We start from the raw sequence: 15,409 nt of genomic DNA, 5'->3' as shown, positions 1-15,409 counted from the left end.
CGAGGGTAGGGGTGAAAAAATGAAATTTTGAAGTTGAAAATATTTTTTAAAAACAAACTTAAAATTATTTTTTTGGAGGTGAGGGGCTCGTAGGTGGGTGGGTTGGGGCGGGGGGTCGAGGGTAGGGTTGAAAAAAAAATGAAATTTTGAAGTTCAAAATATTTTTTTAAAATAAACTTAAAATTTTGGGGGTGGGGGCTGATAAGGGGGTGGGTGGCGGGGGGTCGAGGGTAGGGGTGAAAATGTATTCCTTCATACCAAACACACCCTAAAACATGCTTAATGCACTTTAAGCAATGTCAATACTAGTACATGATTTGTTTATTTTACACTATTATTTATTATCCAATATAAAATTAAACAAATAAAAAAAATATAATTATAATTAACAAAAGAAATGTACATTTAAAATATATATTTTTGGAGGGCCAAAGACTTCATATTTTCAATTATAGAAAAAAATAATTAGTTTTATAGAAGAACATAAAAAGGAAGAGAAGTTACAATATTTTTGGCAATATCATGAATTTTGAGTAGGGGTGTACATGACCGGATTGGTTCGGATTTTTCAAATATCAAACCAAACCATTTGTGTCGGATTTTAAATCTATAAACCAAACCAAACCAATAAAACTCGGGTTTTTCAACCTAAGGTTTTTTCGGATTTTTCCGATAAAGTATTCATACAAACATATAATTTACTTGTACTTCAAATATTTCTTTAGTCCTACCAAAATACAACTATCTAAGGTGTTTCTTAAGAAAATAACACAAAATATGAAATGAGTAATGACACTAAAATATCCAACAAAAAAATAATAATAATGAAATCGCGTAAAACAAATATTGCAAATTAACAAGTCATAATGAAAATGATCATAATTTTAAAGTACTAAATCATGCTAAAATAAGTTTAATAAGTATTAGTTACATGACTAAATATTAAAGGAAATTAAAATTAGATTATGTATTTGAATTGTCTATATCAATATAAAACCAAAGAACAAATATTCAATATTATTGTCATTCTTAGTGTTGAATTGATTTTCCTTTTTTGCATTAATACTAATTTGATTTTGATTTAAGCTTTATTATAATTACCAACATCTGTGGACTATGATCTTTATTGAATCATTCAGAATTCTAAGTTTCAAACTTGAAATAATATATTAAAAGATAAAAACTATGAAAAAGTATAAGAAATATTTAAAAATTATATCAAAGTAAATATTTTTATGTATAAAATAAAATTTTAAAATTATATATACAATGTCGGGTTGGTTTTTTTAGTTAAAACCAAACCAACCCAAATATAGTTAGGTTTTTTTTTTCCAAACCAAACCAAGTCAAACCAACCACTAGTCAGGTTTTTTTTCTCGGTTTGCGCTTTGCGGTTTGGTTCAGTTTTGTACACCCCTAAATTTGAGTGAATAAAAGTTAGACGCTTAACTCATTTGACTAATCCATATTTTACCCATATTATCCATAATTTACCCATATTTTACCCATATTTTTATGGGTTGAATATGGGTATCAACCCATATTTTATCCATGTAAAAAGTCACTCACCTAACCCATTAAAATATGGCCGGGTTACCAAAATATGAGCTCATTTTGCCGGCACTAATGCAGAGGATTCATATCAGACTTCACTATGTCTCGTTTTGAAAATAAATGAATCTGGTACCTAATTCGATCAGAGACGGAACCAGAATTTCAGATCAGTTGGTTCTAAATTTTAAAATTGAACAACGATCTTAACCTAAAGTAACAACAATCAAATTTTGAACATTTTTACTATAATCTTCAATATGGTTCTAAGTGAGGTTAAAATTATTAAATTCATCATTAATATTTTGGCACCTAAAACAAATATTTTACTAGTTTCACTATCACCTTGAACCGTTACTGCCCGTTTACCACCAAAAGTTAAAATTTTGAAAAGCAAACAACAATCATTTTAATGTAATAAATTATCAATATGTGGGATAACACTAGAATCAAAGATTAAAAATCAAATACTTTTTTCCTATTTTTTACATTTACAGATTTTTAATTTTTTTTTATATAAACCCACATGAAATTATCCCAAAAATAAACTGTGGATACTGAGTTTTTGAACCCACGACCAATGGAGGCCGAACGATTCTACTGGGTGCACAGATACCACTGGACCAATCGTTTCAGTGTGTTTGTGAGTTCGCAGGAAATATATTTATACATTTTATTTCATATTTTTATATAAATATAGAGTCTACGGAAAAGCTAGTGGGTTTAGCCGAATCCACTTCCGAAACAGTAGCTCCGCCCCTGAATTCGATCACAAAAAATTAGAAATGAGAGTTGCCCAAACACCACTTCGGGCTGAGCTTACCTGAATCGGGCTCAGCTGATAAAGATAACTTGCCAAGTACTTGGGACCAATGTTGAAGGTTGTTGGGTCCATTGTCATATGTAACACGATTATCAAGTTGAAATACTATTCCGCTACTAATCTGTAACAAAATTACAGAATAGTAGTATGTAACAAGAAGTAGTTGTGACTAAATTTGGCCAAATAATAGTAAATACCTTAGTGTAGAGTGTGAGTTGGACCAGGCATTAAAGCAGCGAGAAATATAGCAACTGAAATCTTTTCTGGAAAGCTTTCCGTGGCTTTAGATATCGCGAATCCACCAAGGCTGTTGCCTACAAGAACCACTTTTTCATGTGCAGGAAGAGAAGCCATGAACTCTGTTAGTAATCAGATAAACTTGGGATTTCAAGGACCTGTTTCGGGTTAATCCCTGAAGCACCCAAGTCAATAGCGTGACATTATGCCCTGAAGATCTCATCAGTGCCACAATCTTGTACCAAGACCAGGCTCCATGACACGCGCCATGAACTAGCACAAAATGTTTGTTAGCGTTATGCCATTTAGGCCTTGATGTTGTTGAATTTACATATGGCAACAAAATTAGTATCAGTACTTAATTTATTAGAAACTTGATTTTCTTCATAATTCTTTTTTTCTCTTTTCGAGTGTTGAACTATGAGCACATAGTGCAAAGAATCTTATAAGGTGATAATTAACTTTGTCCACATGATTATTTGAGTGAATTTTGTATTTTTCTTCCTTAAATTCGACATTTCACTAGATCAGGGTTTACGTGGGGTTGCAGAAGTTTGTCAAATGCTACTGAAAATGATTGAAGTGTCTTTTGCTTGCGCATTTAGTTATCTTGAGCCAAAGTTACGTTTTGCTTTGGATTTGTCTTTAAGAAAGGCAAGTAAACAAATAGCCGATTGGAGGACCGCTATTCAAGTCATAGCTGAAAATTACAAAATATTTATATTTTACCAGTTTCAGAATTCAAAGTTATGGGACTGAAGTGGATAGAGTTTGAGTTTGTAATTGGGGAATTGTCAAGCTAACTTCATATCCGTAAGTCTGAATAAGCTTGAACTATACCAAGCCTACTTCAGAACTTATTTGAACCTAATTTCATTGTGTTATTGATTGCGTTAAGTTAGGAGTTTTTCAGTTGTATAACTTTATTAATGCACCATTTACAGAACCCCGGATGCTATATGATAAGTTTAAAAACTTTGATGCACAATAACTCGCAATTTTTAGTTTTTTTAAAAGATAGGCAACTTGTTTGTATATTGAGGTATATACAATGGTTTGATTATTCAAATTGTGTTTTATTCTTGATATCATGTAATTAATCACATGTTGGTAAAGCTATCGAGATAGCTTGTCACTGGTTGGCAATGTGCAGAAGAGTAGTAAAAAATTGAAGGGGGCTTGCACATCATGACCATTATACCCCAAAGATTTCATAAATGCCATAATTGAATGTTGTTTCTTTTCAGATATACTTTATTATTGAATATTTAATCAAAGATCAATAAGTTTGTCACTTGAGAGCAATACGCAGAAGAAGAGTAAAAAGTTTTAGGGGTTTAGACATCATGGCCATGTGATCAGAGCCTGAAATCTTTTTCACTTCGTCTGGTGGATTATTTTCAATCATCCAATGTTGAAATTCCTTGGGTAGAGTTTTATCTTCAACAGCCATAATGAATACTCGTCTAACTGTTCCATACTTTTTGCTTGAAACAACTATCCCCTTAGCAAAATCTTCCACACTGTATAAGTACAGAGGCCTTACTAGTGTAGTGGCCAGCGCCAAAACCTAACAACAAAAGGGAAAAAAAAGAAGAGGAAACTTTATCAGTTCAATGATGTTGATGTTCTACTTGAATCAACTGGAGAAAACATGCAACATTAGAGCCATCGTCATGACCATTATGCTTTGCTTACCTGAATTGGGCTCAACTGATAAACATTTCTTGCCAAGTACTTTGGACCAAAGATGAAGGTTGTTGGAGGATTGGTTGGTCCATTATCATACGTTACACGATTATCAAGTTGAGATACATTTCCATTGAAAGATTGTAACTAAATAATAGTTTCAAAATGAAAAAAAATGTTAGTAGCTGACTGAACAGATCATAGCAAAGGCAAAGTTGGTGAATTATATACATATATATATATATATATGTACCTTGGTTAAGAGAGTGGTCACATTTAGAGTTGGGCCAGGCATCAGAGAAGTAACAAATACAGCAACTGAAATCTTTTCTGGAAATCTTTCCATGGCGTTAGATATGGCCAATCCACCAAAGCTATGGCCTACAAGAATCACTTTCTCATGTGCAGGAAGAGAAGCCATGAACTCCATTAATGGACTAAAGTAATCAAATAAATGTGGGATTTCCAGGACCTGTTTCTTGTTGATCCCTGAAGCACCTAAGTCAAGAGATGTGACATTATGCCCTGAAGATCTTATCAGTGCCACAATTTTGTACCAAGACCAGGCTCCGTGACACGCACCATGAACTAGCACAAAGTGCTTGATAGTTTTACGCCCTGATGTCGTTGAATTTACACATGGCAACAAAACTATCAGTACTAATAAACTTATTAGAAACTTGTTTTTCTCCATCTACTTTCTTTTCTTCTTCTGAACCATTATAAGGCAATTATTATAGATACTCAAGGTGTTTGACCTTCTAACTTACTTCCCTGCTGAAGCAATCCTATGTCCAATATTATTTGTTGGGGATTTTATCATTCACTAAGTCAACTAGAGGAAGAGAATAGATTATTAGATTATTCAGGCTGAAGTTGCATAAAACAGTTTGATTGTCAGTATCACTGATAAAAATAAAGGATAACAAAGATCAATGTCAACTGCTGACTGAACCTAAAAGTCTACACTATGCAGGATAAATGAGGACATTTTCAAACAAAGTCACAATCATTTGACATAAAATTACAGGGGACATGATCATAATTCATAAAGGTCATATATGATTCTATGTGTTACCTAACAGAGGACTCTATGGCCCGAGTGATTTCATACAGCAGAAGAAAATTGTTAAGTGAGGGGGAATAATCAAATTAAGCACAGGGTGCTTAAATCTCATGAAATCACTGGAATTTTGGTATCATTCTTTGCATTAAATTAAACCAAACATGTTCAACAAATATAATAAAAATAAGAAAGGGAAATTTGAACTGTTTCGTGAGGGTAGAAACGTTCAGAGTTGGACCAGCCATCATTATTTCAGTAACAAAAACAGCAACTGAATTCGAGTAGTGTGAAAATCTTGAGTGCTTGGATTTTGTTCCTTCGACATTTCAGTAAGTCAAAGGTAAGATGGGGCTAGAGTTGTAAGTCCAAACATAACATATGCACATTAACTTTTGGAATCTATGATCTGATGAAAATAATTGCAACATGGCGTTACTGAGATCCTTCTCTCTCACACGATATGACGGAGTTCCTTAGAAGTTACATTATTTTGTCAAATGCTCATGTACTGGAGATGTAATTAGAAAGGCACCATTTCACAAAACCCCTGACGCCAAGTGATAAGCCCAAAAATTACAACTTGCTTATGTTGAACATTTCCTAGATGTTTTTTTTTGTGGGGAACAGCAAAGGGAATCTCTACACAATGAACAAAAGACTGATTCAACAAAGGGTAATCTAATTTTATTTCAACTATGCATTATTCATGAATATGCAATCACAAGCTGGTTTAAGCTATTAAGATAGCTTGTCATTTATTGGCAATACGCATAAGAAGAGTAAAAAGTTGACGAGGCTTAGACATCATGGGCATGTGATCAGATCCTGAAATCTCTTCCACTTGATCTGGCGGATTCTTTTCAATCATTAACTGTTGAAATTCCTTCTTTAGAATTTTATCTTCAGCTGCCACAATGTACGCTCGTCTAACTGATCCATAATTTTTGTTTGAAAGAACTATCTCCTTTGATATTTCATCTAAACTGTGAAAATAAATTGGCCTTACTAATGTAGTAGCCAGTGCCCAGTCCTAACACCAAGAAGGAAAAGAAAATAGTTTGTTACGGCCATTCTCATTATCAAGAGTACCAGTACTCAGCTATTTCAATTTATATTTTTACTATGCTCTGCAGTCTGCTTACCTGAATTGGGCTCAGTGGATAAAGATAACTCGCCAAGTACTTCGGACCAAAGATGAAGGTTGTTGGAGGATTGGCAAGTCCATTATCGAATGTAAGACGATTATCAAGTTTAAATATTGCTCCACTGGATGACTACAGTAAAGTATAATAATTTCTAACATGAATGTAAGCTAACATAAAGAATATCATCTCATGGCTAAATTTGAAAATGATACCTCATTGAAGACGGTGGCTGCATCAAGAATTGGACCAGGCATTAGAGCAGTGACAAATATAGCAACTGAAATCTTTTCAGGAAAGCTTTCCATGACTTTAGATATGGCAAATCCGCCAAGGCTATGGCCAACAAGAATCACTTTTTGATCTGCTGGAAGAGAAGCCATGAACTCCATTAGTGGTCTAAAGTAATCAGATAAATGTGGGATTTGAAGGACCTGTCTCGGGTTGACTCCTGCACCACCCAAGTCCAGAGCTGTTACATTATGCCCTGTTGTTTTTATTGACGCCATAGTCTTGTACCAAGACCATGCTCCATGGCAAGCCCCATGAACAAGCACGAAGTGCTTGCGAGCTTTAGGCCGTTTAGGCCCTGACATGGTTGCATTTACACATGACAACAGAAGTATTAGAACTACTAGACTTGTTAGAAACTTGTTTTTCTCCATATCTTTTTCTTCTTCTTTTGAAGAATGAGCACATTGTATGAACCATTACAAGGCAATTATATAATTCCAGGAGTTTGACATTTGTTAATTAATTTACTTACTTTCATGCTGAAGTAACCCCATGTTAGGTGCTAATTGCTATAGGGGCATTTTATTTTTTTATTGGATATGTTTCTTGGAAGTTCAATCATTCATCAAAAGAGAATAAATAAGTAAAATTTCTGTTTTCACCAGATAATTGGAATGAAATCATTCACTATTTTATTTTCATATTGGATGGGTATATTTGGGCCATTTATGTAACGACAGATATATGTGAGCCACTTTTGTAATATAAGACATGTTCTATCTAACCTGGCAAAAGTGCATTCCTTCAATAATTTCTGATATTGAGAGAATTTCCCAACTGTATTCGCAAGTCCATCAAACTCTCCAAAGAAATAAACAACAGCCTAATAACACAATTTTTTTTTTACAATGGCCAAACTTGATGCTGCACACTAGAAATAATTTCCCAAATAGGCTTCAAATAGCCTCCAACAAATAGTATCACAATTCGACTCATTGCTGCAGTCATAGGCAGTTTCCAGAATGAAGAAAAAATTAGCAATAAAAGAGTCGGCTCAAAACTGACCAAAGAGGGTTTACAGTTTCTGTTTAGAGGATTTTCTTCTTGGAAAAATGGTCCTATAATAAGGCGACCACCACAAGTCAACCGGAGATGCCAAACAGATTTTGTAACAGAAAGCCGGACCAAGATTTGTCCATTCACGCGCTCTTCGGACTGGGTTGTCTCCGCCAGCTTGAACTACGCGTGTGATTCACGCACTTCTCCTCTGGAAACCGGTTTCTGGGGTTTTGTGGATTGGGGAAAGATGGTCGTTCTTAGGTTGGTGGCGGCAGCTAAATTTCAGATTCAAAAATTTCATTCACATGCTCATCCAATTCCGGCAAGCTTTCTGAGGTAACTGGGAAAAAAAATAAAATTTCTGAGACCATTTAAACATATGACACCTAAGTCGAGGGGAGAATTGCCCAAGTCTATATAAGCAGACTGCCCATTTATTCCCCAATCAATGTGAAACTTTATCTCAGTCTAACCATCATTATTTTATTATAGAGAGGCCAATCAAGTTGCGGATGGACTTGCTAAGGAATCAACAAAATTGATTCTGTGAGATTTATTTTGACACTAGTTTGTGAGAGTTTTATCTTGTCAAATCCTTGATTATTTTTCTCCCATCTTTCCCTTCGTTTGTTCAATCTTTCATCTTGCACCTTCAATCACGTACCTTCCTACATAGTTGTTTTACCCACGAGATAAGGGGAAAGTGTTGTGGTACCGATTGTAACAGTCCAATTGAACCAAGATCGTAATATTGATACTCCCTCCGTCCCTTTTTACTTGTCCACTTTAGAAATGGCACACAGATTAAGGCAACAATGATTAGCACAGTGAAGTTACAATTTTACCCTTATGACAACTTTTCATTTCAAAAGTACAACCACTTTTTTGAATTTAAGTGAAATAAATTGGAGGAAAAAAACATATACTTTTACAATTTTTTGTAAAATTTAAAAATTTCCCACCAAAATATTTTGTTATAAAAAAATGCTTCAATGAAATGAGAAATCAAACAACCAATGGATACAAGACAAAATAAATCAAGTTCAATGAATGGAATAGATTTAAATATTTCTATTGAAGTGGATGATTCTTCCGGTGTTGCACAATATATACCCGATCTCAATATTATTGTTGATTCATTACCTAGTCCTAGTTTTAATTCAAGTAATTCAATAGATGAGCCTTCTTCAGTCAATCAAATTTCGTTTGATCTAAATACTGAGCTATCTGCAGAAGATGATATACCATTTGATTCAGGACCACAAACAACACATGAGGAGCCACATATAAACATTGGTATGCATACAATGTATTTTTTTCCAATTTTTTCAATGTTTTTTACATATCAAAAATGGCAGTTTTCGTATTTGGACAATCACATAGCACAGAAAAGATTAAACAATATTTTACAAAAATGTACGTTATGTCTTAATTCCCTAATGGATAGATTTACATATCAAAAATGGCAGATTTAAATAAATGAAAAAAAATGCTCTAAACTTATCAACTAATGTTGGTTATTTGTTTTAGTATGTCTTTTATGATGTGAATTGTCTCTAATGTGTATACTTGTGCTCTATTTTCTTAAAAATATTAAAATCATACAGATAGTAATGGTAGTGATGATGAAGAGTTGTCACAATCATCAAGTACACCAAGAGAATTAAGCAATGATAAACGTATAGCATTGTACGAAATGCTACTCGCAAAGAGTGTGAACGGCAAATTGGGACAAGGAGTACGGAAAATGGTAGCATCACATTTTTCAGTATCATTGCGGACAGTTTATCGCATTTGGAAGCAATCAGGTTATGGTACACAAAATGATGTATCCCAGAGAAAAGCAAAAAATTGTGGTCGTAAGAGGATTGAAATTGACATGAATCGTTTTCGAGAAATCCCTCTTAGAAAGCGGACAACTCTCCGGACTCTTGCTTGCTCATTAGATGTAAACAAAAGTACTTTGGGTAGACGTTTGAAAGGAAAAGAGATACAAAGGCACTCAAATACTATAAAGCCTTTTTTGACAGAGCAAAATAAGATATCTCGACTACAATTCTGCTTGTCAATGGTTGATCGTGATAGCATTCCAGATGACCCAAGTTTCATTGATATGTACAATATTGTACATATTGATGAAAAATGGTTCTACATGACTAAAAAGAAGCAGACTTACTACATGCTCCCAGGTGAAGAAGAGCAGCTGCGAAGTTGCAAAAGTAGCAATTATATACTTAAAATAATGTTTTTAGTCACTTTAGCTCGGCCACGGATTGATGCTTTAGGAAATGTGTTGTTCTGTGGAAAAATTGGTATATGGCCCTTTGTTATACAAGAGGAAGCACAAAGAGGCAGTGTTAATCGTCCTGCAGGAACGCTAGAGACAAAACCAATAAGTGTAGTGAATAGGGACGTCATACGATCATTTTTAATTGATAAGGTTATTCCTTCTATAAAGGAAAAATGGCCAATTGGCGACTCTACTCATCCAATATATATTCAACAAGATAATGCTCGAACTCATGTCAAAATAAACGATGATGAATTTCGACAGGTAGCTTCACAAGATGGATTTGACATCCGCCTAATGTGTCAACCACCGAATTCTCCTGATATGAATGTTTTGGATTTGGGATTTTTCAGTGCTATTCAAGCCTTACAACACCAAGAGGCTCCAAAAAATATTGACGAGCTTATTAGTGTCGTTACCAATGCTTATGAAGTTTTCCCGGAACGTATGTCCAATTGCATTTTTCTGACACTACAATCGTGTATGAAAGAAATTATGTGAATTGGAGGTTCTAATAAGTACAATATTCTGCATATTAAGAAAGAAATATTACAAAGAACAGGGCAACTACCTATTAGTTTAAAGTGTGATTCTGAATTAGTAAATGATGTAATGAATCGTCTTCCCAGTTCGTTACATTAAAGTTACTGTTATATGAGAAATCCAGTGTCATCTATTTTTTCTCTTAGTAAAGATCAAAAGTTCAAGGCTCGTAGCCATAATGTAATTGGGACAGAGAATGAACGAAATTATTATGCCTACACAAAACTCATTTTCTCTTAGTAAAATTTCGGAAGTAATATTTTCAACATTTTACCAAATGTTTTTTGTAATTCTGGATCATCAAATATCTCTTCTCCTTCTTCTGGAAATTTGTCCAAATCGATTTTGCCTGCTGCAATATGCTTAATTTTTCCCTTTGAATCTTCAAATGCTTCTATTTGATCTTCATCTTTTCTTTTTAAATTTTTGACTTCAATAATTTTTGGATCTTCAATCAATATAAGTGAGCCTTCTACTTTGATAGGAGTATTAGTTGAAACTTCAACTTTATTTCTGTCCATTTTTTTACTCATAAACTAACAAAATGCTTTATGGGTAACTTAAAGGACTGTGCAACTCCCCAGGCATAATAAATGCATTTTCTGGTTCCAAAAAGGATGAATTACAGCTTTATTAGAAATTTTCAAAAAGTGTAAATAAGGGTATAATAGGAAAAAATTTGTTGTCTTTTCTTGATATGTCAAAATGGACAAGTAAATAGGGACATCCAAAAAAGGAAATATGGACAAGTAAAAAGGGACGGAGGGAGTATGTAATTAGAGGAAATATAGGTCGTTTATTGATGTCAATTCCAAACACTGAAATTACAACGAAACGAAACAACAGCTGAAAGAAAATGATTGAGATATCAAATTAACTAATTCGACATTGGGGCTTCCATGAAAGAATTCATGAGATCGCCATAGAGATGCATCATATATATGTGAATTGCTGCTTCCCTTCTCAGCTATGCAGTCATGTGTAGTTTAAATTATTTCAATTAAGCTTCATTCTTGGATATGTAATGAAAAGCTGTGACTGTCATTTGTGAGCAATGCTCATAATAAGAGTAAAAAGTTGAAGGGGCTTAGACATCATGACCATATGGTCTGAGCCCTCGATCTCTTTTACTTCATCAGGTGGATTCTTTTCAATCATCTGCCTTTGAAATTCCTTCTTTAGAAATTTATCTTTAGCAGCAATAATGAACACTCGCCTAACTGATCCATATCTTTTGCTTGAAGAATACATGAACATAAATAACTCAGTTTATCAAATATTAACTCATCTAATGGAAGTGAAAAACATAATTTTAAATTGCTATTGTCCTCCTCTCCATTGACAAGATTTAACTGTTTGGTCTTAAACCAAATTGAACTAAGACTCAGTAATTACGTGAAATAGAGGTTGTTTATTGATGTCAATTCCAAATACTGAAATTATAATGAAAGGAAATAACAACGAAAAGATAATGGTTAAAATGTCAAATTGACTAGCATGATAATAAGGACTTCCATGAAAGTACTGAGATCTCCATATAAATGCATTAGATATGTGAATTGACTCAAGTTTTATTCGCAGCCTTACAATGTCCGCCTTAATTAACAGCTATTTGAGGCATTTACTTTTTAAAGGAGTCTTAATTTAGATTCAAGTTGGCTAGCTATTATTTGAAGTGGGCAAGCAATGTAGTAGGATGACAAGCACTCCACTAAATGTTGTCGTCTATACGTAGTGTTTAATTTTGTGATCATCTGATTTAAAATTTTAAGTTATTAGAGAAATAATATTTTTAAATATGTATGGTTATGTTTTATGTCTAAACTATTGAGATCGATTAAACCTATTGACTCTATGATATATCATCCACAACTATTAGTTTTAAAATTCACATTGGTTTGATTATATAAAACTTCACAATGATAATCCTTTTTTTTTTTTTTTAGAAATTTCCAATGTGACGTGTTTGATAAATTTGAAAGATAAAAAAAAAAAAATTAATCTAAAGCAAAAAGTGCTCTAATAACCATTTTAGAAAGATGTTATTCAATTTTAAAAAGAAAAGAAAAAGATTGATGGAAGATTTAAATTTATAATCTCACTTAAAAAGCTACATCCAATAATCATGACATTGTAAAAATATAACACTACTGTATATAATTTAGGAAGAAAAGTGTAGATTCCGGTGAACTCGGGCCCACACGTTCTCATCTTTGAGCTATCAGGCCATAAAGAGCCCCCAATGCTTCGATTCCTCCATTGAACTCGAAGACCATTGCCTAATAAACTTGTCCTAAAATTCTGTCTAAACGAAAATTGGATGTAATTAAAGTGTTACTTTTAAATTTTCTTCCCTTTTTTTTAATTTTTATTTCTTTTTTTAAAAATTTATTTCTATTATTTTAGATTCTTGTTTACTTTTACTTTTTGATTTTTTTTGAATTGTTCATTATTTAATTTTCATTTTTCTTCTTCTCATGTCCCAACCTTTGCTTGTTATGATTCAACGAAATTGTTCGTATTTTTTTATTTCTTTTTTTCCACTCATTTAATATAACTTCGTTATTATTTTAGTCTTGAATTAAAATAGAATTGATTATAGACTTATGTTTCTATTCTCTTTTTTATTATTATATCTACTAATTAAGTTATGTTGGAATTTGATAAGAGTATTATGTATTTTCTTTTTAAAATTTATGTTATATATTTTTGTTCCAATTTATTTGCTTTAGTAACACTGGCTTGTTGTTTCATATGCATGTCATCCATTTTTTAGTTAGAATTGATAAATTGTTTTTTTTTTGTGGTAAAATATTTTACTATTAATATTTTTGTTAAATATGTACTTTTGGCTTTATAATTGATTAAAATAAATATTATTTATTAATATATATTCAAGAAATAATATGTAACTTAAATACCTAATTTAATACTCCATTATTCATAAAGACATATATTTATCAAATATTAACTTAATAGCAACATGAACATTGGAACTGATTTAAATCAGTTTATTTTTCCTTCTTGGTGTTAGGATTTAGAGCTGGCCACTACACTAGTAAGGAGACAAAATTTTTCAAGGAAAAGGTATGAATCAATTAGGCGGGTGTTCCAAACAGAGGTTGTTTATTGAAGTCAATTCCAAACAGTGAAATTACAGAGGAAGAAAATAACAATGGAAAGAAAATGATTGAAATATCAAATTAACTAGCTCGATAATAGGACTTCCATAGAAAACTAAGATCGTCATATAAATGCATCAGATGACTGAAGTCTTACTCTTCTTAGTTAATTAACAGCTCTCTTAGTTATACTTGTTGGCAATACTGTGAAGATTAGTAAAAAGTTGAAGGGGCTTAGACATCTGGTGGATTCTTTGATCAGAGCCTTGGATCACTTCCACTTCATCTGGTGGATTCTTTTCAATCATCCAGTTTTGAAATTCCTTCTTTATAATTGTTTATCATTAGCAGTAACAATGAATACTCGTTTAAGTACTGATCCATACCTTTTTCTTGAAAGAACTATCTCTTTAGAAACATCTTTCACACTGTATAAGTATACTGGTCTTACTAGTGTAGTAGCCAGCGCCAAATCCTAACACCAACAAGGATTAAAAATAAAAAAGACTTGAGTCAGTAAAAAAACCTTTTACTTGTTAATTGTATTCTATAGCAGTTTTGCTTACCGTAATTGGGCTAAGCTGGTAAAGAAAAGCTTGCAAGTAGTTGGGACCATAACTGAAGGTTGTTGGAGGATTTTTAGGTCCATTATCGTATGTAACACGATTATCAAGAGCAGATCATATATACTACTCCTTTTGATGCAAATGCCTGTAGTTACAAAGTATATTTAGTTCCAAATATGTAAGAGTATTATAAGCAAATATAACAGATAATGTAATTTGTACCTGAGTGTAGACAGTGCTTTCATTGAGAGTTGGACCAGGCATTAGAGCAGTGATAAATACAATCTTTTCTGGAAAGCATTCCATGGCTTTAGAAATTGCAAAGCCGCCAAAGTTATGGCCTACAAGTGTTGTGTCGTAATTTTCCTATCTTTAGAAAAATCACTTTTTGAAATGTTCTAAGTATGAAACAATTTGAGAAAAATACTTAGAAAAGAGTCGCCACTTAATTTTTTAAAGAAATTAAGAAAACTTATAATTTTCAAAGATTTAAACAGAAAAAATCATTTGAAAATACCAAAGAAGGTTCGGGGTTCAATTTACACTTCGAGAAGGGTTTAAGCATTCGAAGTGTCCGCTAACATGCGGTTGACCTGCGACTTGACTAAAATATATTTTTTGACTATTTTTAGGAAAATGGTTTAACATAAAAGAAAATATGATAATTTACAAGATTCATTTAACTCTGAAGAATATTTATTTCATTTTTTACTTTTTAGAGAATGCGATCCAAAATGAAACATGAATTAAATTACAAGTGATTAGAATATTAATATAAAACTAGATTAATTAGAATTTATTTCAATTCATTTTTGAAATAACTTAACCATTTCAATACATTGAAGCATGAAAATCATTTTTAATTAATTGAAGGATAAAAGTTTTGGCTAACCTTTTTGAGAAAATGACTAAGCAGGTATTTTATAATAATAATTTACATTATTAAATTAACTTTTAGAAAATGGTTAAACAAATAGCAATTTTTATTTTTTAGAAAAATGGAACCTTGATTGAAAAATTTGAATTAGAAACAAATAATCAGAATTTTAACGAAACTAGATTAGTTGGTTTTATTTGAATCATTTTT

At 32.5% G+C, this 15,409-nt stretch overlaps 4 protein-coding genes and 2 pseudogenes across 5 annotated transcripts; 2 read left to right on the top strand and 4 right to left on the bottom strand.

Moving 5' to 3' along the window:
- Nucleotides 1–2,999, bottom strand: part of LOC125865743 (methyl jasmonate esterase 1-like) — a 4,281-nt pseudogene extending 1,282 nt beyond the window's left edge.
- Nucleotides 3,000–3,901: 902 nt separating this feature from the next.
- On the bottom strand, nt 3,902–5,901 carry LOC125865711 (methyl jasmonate esterase 1-like). Its single transcript, XM_049545937.1, has 3 exons — nt 4,554–5,901; nt 4,310–4,447; nt 3,902–4,181 (listed from the first exon to the last, which is right to left on the bottom strand). Exons 1-3 carry the CDS (start codon nt 4,992–4,994, stop codon nt 3,903–3,905), a joined length of 858 nt encoding a protein of 285 aa, XP_049401894.1. The 5' UTR covers nt 4,995–5,901; the 3' UTR covers nt 3,902.
- A 131-nt stretch (nt 5,902–6,032) lies between these two features.
- Nucleotides 6,033–7,660, bottom strand: LOC125865701 (methyl jasmonate esterase 1-like). Of its 2 annotated transcripts, XM_049545927.1 has the most exons (4): nt 7,528–7,660; nt 6,724–7,097; nt 6,509–6,640; nt 6,033–6,396 (listed from the first exon to the last, which is right to left on the bottom strand). In XM_049545927.1, exons 2-4 carry the CDS (start codon nt 7,015–7,017, stop codon nt 6,118–6,120), a joined length of 705 nt encoding a protein of 234 aa, XP_049401884.1. In that variant the 5' UTR covers nt 7,018–7,097; nt 7,528–7,660; the 3' UTR covers nt 6,033–6,117. The 2 variants fall into 2 exon arrangements, with proteins under 2 accessions (XP_049401884.1, XP_049401874.1); XM_049545917.1 differs by lacking the exon at nt 7,528–7,660 and having other exon boundaries at nt 6,724–7,492.
- On the top strand, nt 7,514–8,457 carry LOC125849200 (uncharacterized). The gene is made up of 3 exons (XM_049529238.1): nt 7,514–7,591; nt 7,707–8,137; nt 8,294–8,457. The coding sequence occupies exons 1-3, from the start codon at nt 7,514–7,516 to the stop codon at nt 8,349–8,351; spliced, it is 567 nt and encodes a 188-aa protein (XP_049385195.1). The 3' UTR covers nt 8,352–8,457.
- Nucleotides 8,458–8,847: 390 nt separating this feature from the next.
- LOC125848968 (uncharacterized) lies at nt 8,848–10,592 on the top strand. Its single transcript, XM_049528938.1, has 2 exons — nt 8,848–9,097; nt 9,409–10,592. Exons 1-2 carry the CDS (start codon nt 8,848–8,850, stop codon nt 10,590–10,592), a joined length of 1,434 nt encoding a protein of 477 aa, XP_049384895.1.
- Nucleotides 10,593–11,409: 817 nt separating this feature from the next.
- LOC125848782 (methyl jasmonate esterase 1-like) lies at nt 11,410–15,001 on the bottom strand (annotated as a pseudogene).
- Nucleotides 15,002–15,409: the final 408 nt, after the last annotated feature.

This window comes from Solanum stenotomum, chromosome 1 (genome assembly GCF_019186545.1).
Source record: "Solanum stenotomum isolate F172 chromosome 1, ASM1918654v1, whole genome shotgun sequence".
Classification (NCBI taxonomy): domain Eukaryota; kingdom Viridiplantae; phylum Streptophyta; class Magnoliopsida; order Solanales; family Solanaceae; genus Solanum; species Solanum stenotomum.
This window is presented reverse-complemented; position numbering and strand designations above follow the sequence as displayed.

Excerpts from the sequence above, each read along its gene's own strand:
- LOC125848968 (XM_049528938.1), top strand. The coding sequence starts at position 8,848 with ATGAATGGAATAGATTTAAATATTTCTATTGAAGTGGATGATTCTTCC. Across the intron at positions 9,098-9,408 it reads GGAGCCACATATAAACATTG|ATAGTAATGGTAGTGATGAT; the intron begins GTATGCATACAA and ends AAAATCATACAG.
- LOC125849200 (XM_049529238.1), top strand. The coding sequence starts at position 7,514 with ATGTTCTATCTAACCTGGCAAAAGTGCATTCCTTCAATAATTTCTGAT. Across the intron at positions 7,592-7,706 it reads TTTCCCAACTGTATTCGCAA|CCTCCAACAAATAGTATCAC; the intron begins GTCCATCAAACT and ends GGCTTCAAATAG. Across the intron at positions 8,138-8,293 it reads ATTCCGGCAAGCTTTCTGAG|AGAGGCCAATCAAGTTGCGG; the intron begins GTAACTGGGAAA and ends ATTTTATTATAG.
- LOC125865701 (XM_049545917.1), bottom strand. The coding sequence starts at position 7,173 with ATGGAGAAAAACAAGTTTCTAACAAGTCTAGTAGTTCTAATACTTCTG. Across the intron at positions 6,641-6,723 it reads CAGCCACCGTCTTCAATGAG|TCATCCAGTGGAGCAATATT; the intron begins GTATCATTTTCA and ends ACTTTACTGTAG. Across the intron at positions 6,397-6,508 it reads ATCCACTGAGCCCAATTCAG|GACTGGGCACTGGCTACTAC; the intron begins GTAAGCAGACTG and ends TCTTGGTGTTAG.
- LOC125865711 (XM_049545937.1), bottom strand. The coding sequence starts at position 4,994 with ATGGAGAAAAACAAGTTTCTAATAAGTTTATTAGTACTGATAGTTTTG. Across the intron at positions 4,448-4,553 it reads TGACCACTCTCTTAACCAAG|TTACAATCTTTCAATGGAAA; the intron begins GTACATATATAT and ends ACTATTATTTAG. Across the intron at positions 4,182-4,309 it reads ATCAGTTGAGCCCAATTCAG|GTTTTGGCGCTGGCCACTAC; the intron begins GTAAGCAAAGCA and ends TTTTGTTGTTAG.